The sequence below is a fragment of the Pararge aegeria genome, chromosome 25, assembly GCF_905163445.1.
Source record: "Pararge aegeria chromosome 25, ilParAegt1.1, whole genome shotgun sequence".
Taxonomy (NCBI): Eukaryota; Metazoa; Arthropoda; class Insecta; order Lepidoptera; family Nymphalidae; genus Pararge; species Pararge aegeria.
The window spans coordinates 2,419,187-2,431,918 of record NC_053204.1 but is presented as its reverse complement, the minus strand read 5'-3'; the positions used below and the strand labels follow the sequence as shown (position 1 = coordinate 2,431,918).

At 33.4% G+C, this 12,732-nt stretch overlaps 2 protein-coding genes across 5 annotated transcripts in view; both read left to right on the top strand.

Moving 5' to 3' along the window:
- LOC120634947 (GTP cyclohydrolase 1) overlaps positions 1–3,571 on the top strand; it is a 31,871-nt gene extending 28,300 nt beyond the window's left edge. The window contains exons 5-7 of one of the 2 annotated variants that reach the window (XM_039905847.1): positions 561–726; positions 1,386–1,502; positions 3,135–3,571. In XM_039905847.1, the coding sequence (XP_039761781.1) occupies positions 561–726; positions 1,386–1,502; positions 3,135–3,264 (413 nt within the window). In that variant the 3' untranslated portion in view covers positions 3,265–3,571. The remainder of the gene's footprint in view (positions 1–560; positions 727–1,385; positions 1,503–3,134) is intronic. The other variant, XM_039905846.1, reaches the window with a different exon arrangement.
- A 3,106-nt stretch (positions 3,572–6,677) lies between these two features.
- On the top strand, positions 6,678–8,920 carry LOC120634897. 3 transcript variants are annotated; one of them, XM_039905768.1, is made up of 2 exons: positions 6,678–6,708; positions 8,331–8,920. In XM_039905768.1, exon 2 carries the CDS (start codon positions 8,339–8,341, stop codon positions 8,912–8,914), a length of 576 nt encoding a protein of 191 aa, XP_039761702.1. In that variant the 5' UTR covers positions 6,678–6,708; positions 8,331–8,338; the 3' UTR covers positions 8,915–8,920. The 3 variants fall into 3 exon arrangements, with proteins under 3 accessions (XP_039761702.1, XP_039761703.1, XP_039761704.1); XM_039905769.1 differs by lacking the exon at positions 6,678–6,708 and adding an exon at positions 6,935–6,986; XM_039905770.1 differs by lacking the exon at positions 6,678–6,708 and adding an exon at positions 7,364–7,397.
- The last annotated feature ends 3,812 nt before the right edge of the window (positions 8,921–12,732 follow it).

Below are 12,732 nucleotides of genomic sequence, written 5' to 3'. Positions count from 1 at the left end.
TGACATCGTGTGACAAGGGGCATAGGGGGGTCAATACTTTAAATGTTAAAATTTAAAATACTAAAACGCAAAGTTTGGATGTGAATTAAAAATTTAAAAAATTTACGAACTAGTCGTTTTTTTTCGGTTTTATAAAATGTTGGACTTTATGTTGATTTTATTAGATTATTATTTAATAAAAATAAGTAAAAAATGAAAATAGCTGTTTTCTCTCGATTATTTTTAAATACATACATAAATTTAAAAAATGTGTGACGTCACATCAGGAGGGGGGGTTATAAAAATGTGACAACCTGTGACAAGGACGGGGGAGGGGTTCAAAAGTCCTAAAATTCGTGTGATGTACTTTATGGATGGCCCCTAAATATATGTCAAAGTTCTATAAAATGTCACATATAACTATCATACTCCCTCATAGGTTAGCCCGCTGCCATCTTAGACTGCATCATTGACCACCAGGTGAGATAGCAGTCAAGGGCTAACTTGTAGTGGAATAAAATAAAATTATGTGTCGCGGTTTTTTTTTAATTTCAATTTAATATTATTTTGTATTGTTTCAGAGGTCTTAAACAACGCTATATTCGATGAGGACACGGACGAGATGGTTGTGGTGAAAGACATAGAAATGTTTTCCATGTGCGAGCATCACCTGGTGCCGTTCTACGGGAAGGTGTCCATCGGGTATCTACCCCAGGGCAAGATTCTGGGGCTTAGCAAACTAGCCAGGTAAATATCGAAGACATGTCCAATGTAACAGTAATTTTATAAAGTGGGTAAATGATTGACGATGCTATATATAAAAAAAATTATGATGATATATTAATAAACCTATACGATTGATGAATTCCTTAACGACAAGGCTGCTTGGAAGCAGGCCACTCCGCTCTCATCTCTCACAAAACAGAAAAATTCTAAAGATTAAACTTTAAAATGATATTGGAAAAGAGCAACTGCTGAGTTTCTTGCCGGCTCTTCACAGTGGAATCTGCCTTCCGAACCGGTGGTAGAGTCGCTACAAACAGACTGACTTGACGTTTCAAAAGTGCCTATTAATTAGTCCTACTTGAAATAAATGAATTTAATTTTTTTAAATTTTGAATTGAATATGTCAATCAGCGCTCGAGCAGCGTGGAATATTTATTTATTTATTTAAACTATTTATTTGTATACCACAACATTTAAAATATAACAAAAACAGAAACATCGAAAGAAGTAGTATATTGAACAGCGTTTGAGCTGTAGACTACAGTACATAGTAAAGGGGTTAAAAGAATTGGGGTGTCATAACCTGAATACGCCGGCTACCAAGGGCTAACATTTAGAGGTACAAAAAACCTCGCACTCTCACTCGGGCTCTTTTTTTTTACACTTTCTTATGTCTCCAGGATCGTAGAGATATTCTGCCGCCGCCTGCAGGTTCAGGAGCGTCTGACCAAGCAGATCGCAGTGGCGGTCACGCAGGCCGTCCGCCCGGCCGGAGTCGCCGTCGTCATAGAGGGAGTGTGAGTATATTTCATTTGATATATTACGAAAATTAAGCTTAATATGCTGTACTCTGCGATATTTTCTTATAGTATACTAGCGTACCCAGCCCGCTCTGCCGGGCTAGATTTTGCTTTATTTTATTTAAACAATAAACTTACATCATTATTTTTTTAATTTAAGTCTCATAATTTATTTATTTATTTATTTATTTATTTCCATCTTACGACTAGTTTACAGGAATTTCCTAATGCACTAGCGTAGATACTACCTACACACTAAACTTTACAAGAGTAGCAAATGCACCACAAAGCAACCTTTGTGAGTTCAGTCAGAGTACAACAAAACAGATCCGTTCTCTCAGCTATGTCGTTTAGGGTGCGAATCGCGCGCGTCAGCGGCGCCTTGTTGAGCAAGTTGGTTCGTCCGCGCGGCAATAATATATTAAATCATTTATTTCTCACCGTATTCATTATCTTATATTCTCTTCTCGAGCGGGTGAAGATCATTATCTACACCCATGTACACCCAACAATAGAATATCATCATAGTAAATAAAAGCTGTATTTGAGAGTTTGACAGTTCAAAAATAGGAGTGCTCCGATCGTTTTCAAACTTTACAGGATTACTCGCCAGGTCAATCCGGATATTCCCTGAAAGTTTCATTGAAATCGGTCCAGCCGTTTCGGAGCCTATACATACCCACACACTTCCTCTTTTATCTTATATATATATGTAATATGTATATATAGTAGATAATTTCTTCAATCCTTATACTCCACGCCAAACAGATCTACGCACGTTTCGCTCCGAAACCGGAGCATCCTCAGAGATGTTGACTTTACAATGAATAATTTTTAAGTTAATTGTATATTTAATTTGAAACCAAATTCTTCTAACAGTTGTATGCAACTTGAATCTGCTGAATACACTCATTTCATCACTCATCATTCACTCTCCGAGACTCGCGAGTGCATGGCGGGTATGCACAGGGTATGCAGATGATATAAAATGAAGAAAATCTCCAGTACGAGTTATAAATAACTTAGGGATAGGCATTGTATTAGGTATAAAAAACCTACCCTTAACCATTCTTAACTCGTACTGGAGATTTTCTTCATTTTATATCATCTGCATACCCTGTGCATACCCTCTATGCACGCCACTCGGACGACACCACCGGCAACCATGCCTTTTAGACCGGAACCCAGCAATGATGCTTGCTGTCAAACTGAAATACCAAAACTGAATTCCCACTGTATACAATTTCATTCAAAAATCAATCTATGACCTAGTCCACCACGGGGGCGAAATGTTTATGTATATATATATATATATAAAGGTAGGTGGTGTATATATATATATACACCACCTACCTTTCTTTTTGAGCTGTGTTTTACGCCATTATTTGGCCGGAAGAGATCGCTACGTAGCGATAAGGCCGCCATAGTGTATACTTTGAGTTAAATTTTTATTTTAAATTCTTCTGTATGTTTTCATTCATTCATTCATTCATACCACGATAATTTGTCGGTATTTCGATCCCAATCCCATACTATTATCGTGGTAAAACCGCTAAACCAAGTGATGTCTAAGCGATCAAATTAAAAAAAAAAATTGTGGCACTTCTACATGCTGTCTCTTTCCCACAGTCACATGTGCATGGTGATGCGCGGAGTTCAGAAGATCAACAGCAAAACGGTCACGTCCACCATGCTGGGGGTGTTCCGCGACGACCCCAAGACCAGGGAGGAGTTCCTGAACCTCGTGCACTCCAAGTGAGGACAAACAAACATACAGAATCTCTAATTTTACTTGTTGCATCGGTGTTTTGTTTCGGCGAAATTAGACGGTTCATCTTAAAGTATTCATGAATGCTTAAGCAGAACAAATTGTACTGTCAAAACGATACAAATACTTTTATAATATACTTGATGTTTTCCTAAATATCTTTGCTTTTTTTTCTTTTTTTTTATAAAAATAATGATTTTGTGGTCAATCCAACTATTTTATGGGATGGGATTTTGATATACTTGACTTTTTCCTAAATATCTTTGTATTTTTTCAGCAATATATTCAGTAAATAAAAGCAAAAAAAAAAATTTTTTTTGCTTTTATTTACACGATCTGATGTTTCTAAATAAATTTAATGAACCGTCTAAATCCGCCCTTAGTTTTTTTTTATTATTTTATTTACTTAATTATTATATGCACACTTTTTTAATTTAATACTTAATTAAATTTATAAATAAAATTACTTGTAGCTTACAGGTCAATAGAACAGTTTAACCCATTATTTCACTGTACTTAAAAAAAATTGGCTTTCGCTTTTGGAATCATTATTTTTCTATCCAAAATAAAAAGCATTAAAAATACAAGAAATTCAATCCATTGTTGTCGGGATTTTTAAATATCGCTTGTATATAATTTAAGCTGTTTTTATGTATTTGTGTTCAATTTTAATAATTATTTACATATTAAATCAACGGAGAATTTCAATGAAAAATCTATTGTTATTAATTAATTAGGTCTAAAACTAAGGTTCCTTTTATTTTTCTTATTTTAAGTTATTATTAAAATTTTATTTTTAACACTTATTTGTATTAAATATATCTTTCAAGAAAATACATTGAGTTAATTAACATCCCTGACAGAAGTGGTTAAGGCTGCCTACAGACTGAAAAATGAAAACCCAAAATAATTTTAAAAAATGTGGGTGCTCCCTATTTTTGATCAGTTTTACAGTGTTTAACCCAGCCGGGCAGTCTTTTATCATTTACTGATTGCAATTAAAAATATACATTTTGTAAAGCTACAGTGACATACCATGCGTTCTTTTTGTGTATCTCATGCAAACCGTTTGTATTTTTGATAATAAAACATATAATACATTTTTCAGTATTCACTAATATTACTATATATATTATTAATATAGAAAAAACTTTACTTATTTTAATATCAATCGATTAACAATATCACGTTATCAGTTTATAGTACATATCATTAATAACTACAAAAATCAGCTTAAAAGCTTTTATATCAAGCGATTTTTTAAAACTTATATTAACAAACGCGTTTTTTTTTGCTTAAAATTTGCTTTTCATGGACCATATTCCATGTTAAACGCATGGAAAGAAAGCACGTATGTTTACATGTAGTTGTCTTTTGTAAAATGTTTAGCGGTGGCCATAAATTAGTTTATGAAAATTAAAAAAAAAAAATTAAGAAATTAAAAAAGAAACTAACTTTTACTTTAGTTCATTGTCTCTAACGATGTTACGTTTGCATAATTCTAATATTTTAAGGTTTTAACTAATTTATGGCAATATCTGGGAAGTTGATTATTAGTTTAGTAAAGTAAAATTGTTTGAGCTGTTTTTGTTTTTGATCGATTGGCAACCTGTGCCAAACATTAAATTATAATTATATTTGTTCTCTATGTTAAAATTAGATTTAACATATTTTTGTTTATTATTATTGCCTTTATTTTATTTTTTATATAAATATAAAACTGCCTTCGATATAATTTAGTTCGTAAGTTTGTTGTTTAAATTTTTTTAAGGGTTTTGCACTGAAACAAATATAATTTTATGGACGCTTTTATGCAAAATGTGAATGAATTTAGCTTTGCTTATTTGTACTACAAAACAGCGTTCCAAGCGAATATTTGCCAAACTAGAGTTTGTTATACGAATATTTAAACAGTCGCGATAAAACATAGGTCGTGTCTGAAAAAATTGTACAGGAATATAAATTATAAAAAAATTATATTGTTTTCATAAGTTTTTTGGGGGATACGATGTAAAAAATATTGCCCAAACACATTGCTTTCCCCAAAACAAGTTAAACTACGTACAATCATTTTTTGCTTTAATTCTTAATTTTTTTTTTTTAAATGTATTGGACCAAAGCAAAAATCTCAAGGCGTTAAATGGCTGACTCTTGACATTTTTGCTAAAACTTTACAACTTATCATTCGGTTTTGATATTTTTTGTCACTATAAAATTATATTGTTACACAAGATGTTGCCTTAAAATTATTGTGAATTGTATACAAATTTTATATTTACTCAATACGATAAAATAATGTGAAATGAGCATTTGATTTTTGTAAAATAAATTTTTTACTTTAAGTTGACAAAGTTTTGTTTCTTTTTTTTCTTAATTTGACACGAAAGCCCCAATTTCGAAGGTTCAGCAAAAAAGTCACTCAGTGGCTGTCCTCTCCAAGCGAAATTTTTTTAATAGTCAATTTATGTATTTTGTTAGTGGTTGGCTACCGATCTGATAACTTATCGAATACTGCAGCTGGTGCCGTATGGTGTGACTTTTCGACCAATTGGCGACCGGTCTCAATTTCCGACAGGGAGGCCGACGCCCTAATCCACTATACTATGACCGCTTGGTTGAACTGGTAACTTACATATGGGCAGCATGCTCCTCTATGCTATGATCTCCAACCTATATACCCAATGTGGTGATCATGAACACTCCAATACGGTGAGGCATTTAGTTCAACAGCGGACTTTTATAGGCTAGCGATGACATATATACTTATAAAATTATATAATATATTATTAGTTTTGCAGAAGGAGTATTATTTAAAACAATATTAAACGTTTTTACCCAGATGTGGTAGCATGTGTGAACCATGAGTTTGGCACTTTAATACGGGACATTCCTTAAATCGTTTTCTAATTAGGAACAATAGAACTATGCAAATTAAATAATTCATTTAATATAATTTCAAATAGTAGTACTTGTAAGAACAAGTCCGAAATAAAAATACCAAGCACCAAGAAGATGTCCTAACTGATGTTAAATCCAAAACTATCGCCTATAAATAAAGCAACACTTCGCAGGCCATGCAAAGAACACGTCCGCCGTCGGTGGAAGTGCGGCCTTGTGTCCATCGATATGAAGGGCCTTTTTATGAGCCTACATGTCCCTGTTATCACACCGGCATCCACATCTTTCAATCCGGAACACAGCAATGTTGCGTCACCATCGAATTCCGTCACAAGAAGCTCTACCACGACTTAAAGTGTGACACAACATTGCATTACAACTCGGACGTTATGCCACGTTTATTAATAACGTCCCAAAATCGTAATGGCGTGGTCACCATACCTAAGCGTAGTGATAGTGCTTCTCAAAGCATGATAAACGTACTGCCAACACGTATTTATTTATATTTCATTCCATCGTTGAGATCCGATTAAACGGGTAAGTCCTCAGTTATTTTTAAGATTTCGTTACCAAAACAGTTAGAATCACTAACTGTTTATTCTAATTGTTCACAATTAAACTCTTGTGGTGTAATGTCCGTATGAACTTACCTTTTACACACAGTGAATTTTATCGTCGAACATTTTACACATATTCGAAATATTGAAGATTACTTCAGCAATACAATATATAAATTAAAATATTAGATTCTGCATTTGGAAATAGGATGAAGCTGATCTAATTACGTACCTGTTCGTTAAAATCAAAAGTAAAAAGTAAGTTGATACCAAACTACTCAAATGTTTTTAATACTGTGGTATTCGATATTCTTGATTCTGTTTCCTCTGATGCTATTAAATTGTTTTGTTCTGACCTCAATGCCGTAAGCAATGTGTGCACGTCGATAATAAATGCTCCTCATGGTGCAGTCTCAGTGCTGCTGTTCCAAATGGCAGGGTTTTATCTCCTCTATTTTTCTTCATCTTTATAAACTCCTAAACTGAATTACTTACGCTGTCTTTCCATCTTTATGCTGATGACTGGCAATTATATACGACAAAACCCCCATTTTTGATAACTCTCGGGCTATCGCGCGTCAAAACAATCAGACTCTCGGGCTATCGCGAGGCAAAACCTTCAGATTCTGAGTTCTAAAAGTAAATCGAGTGGGTTTCCGATAAACGCTAGTAAGTCTCAATCGCTAATTGGCAGTCTCAAGCAATTCTCTTAGAGTTAGCACCTCATGTCTTCCTCCTGCAATTTTCAATGGCGCAATGCTCGAGTTCCGCATCTCAGTCAGATACTTGGTCATTATCATCGATAATACGTTCTCTTGGGCTCCTCAAATAACTGAACTGTGTCACAAGATCTTTGCTAAAAAGCTGGTAAAATTTCTTACCTATTTATACAAAAGAATCCCTTGCTCACTCTCTATTACTTCTTATAATTGACTACGCTGACTCATGTTATTTAGATCTCCCCTAGTTCTTACTTAATAAACAATTTCTGCAGATGTCATTAAATTTTTTTTGTGTCGGAGAAATTTGACCATATCACTCAATATCGTTCCTAGCTCGAGTGGTTAACAGTCAGTGATAGGCAAAATATGCATGTCCTTACTCTTCTCTATTCTATTATTTATGGTCAGTCCACTCCCCTTTACCTTAAAGAACGTTTCACCTTTTCTCTCCATCTTGACAGTCTCCGGTCGTCGAACAAAAATAAACTTGAGATGCCTGTAGTTTACTTTCAGCGCTATAACTTATCTGTCTATCTCTTGCAATCTAACCCGGTGATAAGTAATGATGCATTCTAAGGTCGTAACTGAATTACCTGATTGCTGTTATGACGTTTATATTAAGCTCATTGTACCTATACTCCTAATCGGTTTTATTTTAGTCTAATAAAAACTGCTTAAAAATAGACGGCCTCTAGTCTTTATGTTTTGTAAGTTAAAAAAGGTGTTAGTGATAGTAAAAGGTTTCCAATAACTCTCTTCACTTACTCTAGCCTTGATGGTCCATGAAGGAAAATTATAGCTATACTCGATTTAATCTGATATCTGAAGATTTTGAATTAGATTATTACTTTCGTTGATTTTGTATATTTTATTTTTTCAGATTCCAACATGAAACTTCTGACGTGCTTAACAGCTTTTGCGCTGCTCAGTCTGCTGGCTGCCGCGCCCATCTCTAACGAAGGAGATGAAAGAGTTTTAGTAAACAAGGAGTTGTACATCGAAGATTTTGTTAAATATAAAGCTGAACACGATATAGTCTACTTAGTTGTACTAATCAACTCAATCTACTTCGACAAAGACCATTCAAGCGAGTTTGAATCGAAAGAAGCAGATAAAGACACTCTTGTTAACTTCTTAGAGGCTGAAGTCCAACCTGATGGAAGCCATGTAGACCAAGATTTGTATAACATCAAGGAAGGAGCCAAGAAAATTCTGGAAAATGGAAGTGACGCAGTTGCATCAGTAAACCAAAGAAAAATAGTTTTCTTCGGAGCTAAAGACGGACTTTACGTTTACAACCCAGCCACCAATGAAGCTTATAAATACCGACAAATAACAGATAGCGTTATAGCAATCACAAGGGCTGTAAGGGGAGACATTATATACGTTTTGACTGAGGACCAGCAGCATCAAATGGCAATTTACTCGTTAAATTTTAAAAACACTGGGCTGCTGTCGAATTGATATTCAACAAAAAAAATATATAACATAATTTGTATGCTACATTTGTTTTTCTGTAATCCTTCTCATTCCTTGATTACAAGTTTAAAATAAATATTTATAATTGTAACAATAATTATAAAAAAGTTAACCGGGTACTGTTTGATTTGAAGTAGGCTCTTTCAGTACTTTTGGAACGTCAAGTGTGTCCGTTTGTTTGTAGTGACTCTACTACCAGTTCTGAAGGCAGAAACTCAGCAGTTACTCTTTTCCAAATTCAAATTCAAATCTTTATTTGCGTGATTGCAGGTTTTAACAAATTTGATCTTATAACAAAACATAACATATTCCGTGCTACAATCTGCCATTCTATGGTATGCAAATTATAATAACACTTTAATTATAAAATTATTTTCCATTTTATACAAAATGTCAGAAAATTAAGGTATCAAAACTGTGAAATTAAATAACAATGGCAACTTAAAATTAAATAATACAAAGTAAACCAAACTATAAACCTAGAAACACAATTATTTAAACCTTTAGTTTTAGATATTCGTCTACTGAATAAAACTGACGAAGCATAAGCCATTCAATAATTTTAATCTTAAATTTAGGCAGAGGTATGTCTATTAAAGTGTTTGGTAATTTGTTATAAATTGTTATTGACATACAATAAACATTTCCTTTATATAAAGCGAGGATTACTTTGGGCCATACTAATTTATTACCACACCTACAATCCTTCGCCTGCTGTTCTTTTTTAGTTCTAAAGTAATGTCCATACTTTTTTCCAACATCAACAATTTAAATTTTAACATTCATTTTATTTTTTCATTCAATGAGAGTAGCATTTGTTGAAGGATTGGGATTTTTTATTTTATCTGCTATGCTGAATTTCATCTATAGTGCTATAAGATTGGAATGATTTAACTAAAAAATTTAAACGGATGTAATGGTTTTTGGAAGTTTAGGAAAGTCCTGTTAAATGTTAGAGTAACATAATATGCTGTTAGATTAAAAACTATCAGGTATTTTACTCTTTATCTAACATGTTTTAATCACATGTTCCAAGCAACCTTTAAGGCTATCAAAATTTATATGGAATATTGTTACGCATTGGAATCGTTAGTGATATATTCTCGGAAACTAGATAAATTAATTCTTTTTTGGAAATCTTTTAATTTACAAACACAATCTTTTAATTTAAAAACATCATAGTTAATTCTGAAAAACTGCCTTTCGACGTTCGGAAGTATTTACTATATCCAGAAAGTATCTTATTTCTGCATAAATTAAAGGTTTTGTAAATAAAAAATTTAAAATATTTGAAATTATTATTTCCCTCGTAAACGCTCTCCTGCAGGGCACAGGCGGGAGACAAAAATTAGATCCCCGATTATATCCCCTTACGGAGGATATTATTAACGTGTCCACCTGCTAAAACATTATTTATTACTAGCTGTTGCCCGCGACTTCGTCTGCGCTTGATTTTGTTTGTAGATCTAAAAAAACAGTATCGCTAAGCCTTAAATGAGGGGTTTGCTGCTGCTGTCTGAGGAGTTCTGTCCTCTATCTCCAACCAAAGTTTGGGCAAAATTAAACAAATATTATAAGGTATATAGTACAAAAATAATAATTTATATCGGTTATAATTTGTCGGAGTTATGGTGTAACATCGTCAAACACTTTCATCCCCTCTCCCAAAGGAAACGAGCTTAATGTCGGGATAAAACGTATCCTATATTACTTCTAACATTTCCAAGAATATGTGTACAAAGTTTCATGAGGATCGGTTAAGTAGTTTTTGCTTGATAGCGTAACAAACAAACTTACATTGACATTTATAATATTAATAGGATAGGATAGGATAGGATTACACATATATTATTCGGATATTATTTCCACTTGTGCGCCAAAGCTCTGAGAGTTGATAAAGCTGTGGGAGATGATACATTTTTGTCCTCTACCTGGGGAAATAATTTTCTCCTGCCCAAATAGCCGTGCTGATGTCATGGCCACAGTGGTGACTTCATAGGCAAATCAGAGTTATCTGCCTTAGTAAGTGCTACTCTCATAGCTAAAGATTATTATTAATAAATAAATAAATATACTACGACAATACACACATCGCCATCTAGCCCCAAAGTAAGCATAGCTTGTGTTATGGATACTAAGATGACTGATGAATTTATACGAATAATATACATAAATACTTATAATATACATAAATACTTATAATATACATATAAACACCTAGACACTGAAAAACATCCATGTTTATCACACAAACATTTTCCAGTTGTGGGAATCGAACCCACGGCCTTGGACTCAGAAAGCAGGGTCGCTGCCCACTGCGCCAATCGGCCAATCAAAATAATATTTAATTAGTTATGTAAAGTATTATGAAAAGCAATATTTAACGTGTTTACCCATTAGTGATATCATATGCGGAACAAGCGATGGGCACTTTAATACAGGACAGTCCTGAAATTGTTTTGAATACATTCCGACAGATGCATTTACAGAAATACATACATACTTATATGTATATACAACGTGTAACCGAATTACGAAATACTTTATGCTGTAAGTATTACTTAATTTCATGAGGAATCACCCTGTAAAAATATTAAATCAAAAGTAGCATATTTATTTTTCCATACAAACGAATTCAAAGCACTCTGATGTTTACTCGTGGCAACGCTATCGAAGATAAAATACCGACACGCGCATAGTACCTACGCTATGCGACGCGTACATAATAAGGTGACAGGAGAAAATTGATTAAAATTTTCAAACACTTTTCGGTTTCACAAATAAGTCTCAGAGACAAAATAACTCTAAAGCACGTGAAGTAATGTTTCGGTTACACGTTGTATATATATATACACAACGATTATTTATTACTAAGTATAGAAAAAAAAGGTATAGATGTATATATTGTCTATATACATATACAACGCGTAAATGAAAATATAAGTAAACACTTAGAATGTTTTGAATTAGTTTGTATGGAAAAATAAATACACTACTTTTGATATAATATTTTTACAGGGTGATTTCTTATGAAATATACTTATGCACCATTCAACAGTATGAGTAATTCGATTAAATGTTGTATATATATATGTATATACTTTTTTTTGTATTATAATAAATAGTTAACTTATCTATATAAAAAGATCAGCAGTTCGCAGGGCAACACTACAAATTTCCACCCTGTGTCCTTTAAACTGAGGCGTAGGTGTCAAACCTGGCTAAAGGACGAAGGATAGTATTCTAGTTTATAGCTCTGTAACAATAGTATATTGTGCAACAAGTGCGACAACTTGTCGATTGCCCACGAAAGCGAAGTTGAACGCACGAGAGAAGCGAGTGCGGTCACTCGCTTGAGTGAGCGTTTTTAAACTAATTTTAATTTAATTACAATTTTATTTATTAAATTAAACTGTCAGACGCGTCAACCTCAATTCAGTTTTAATATGTCGATTGTGTTTTTTTTTGTTATTATTTTTTTTTATTTTAGCAATTTTATCTAAATTTGCGTGTGCCAAGAATAATTTACGTGCGACAAATAAACTTGTCGCACTCAAATAACAGTTTTATTTAAGAAAAATCTCACGCGTAATTTTAAAATGGGCAAACGGTTCTTTTTCAACCGCAACAGCGAGCGTCAAGATACTACTTTCCCCGCAAGAGTAATACAAAGAGTTCTTGTCAGTTTTTCTTGATAGGATACGACATACGGACCGGTGGCAGTAGTGTGAAATAAACGAATTCCGAAAATTATCAGCCTTATTTTGTTGTTATATTTAAAACATATTAGTAACTTAGATATA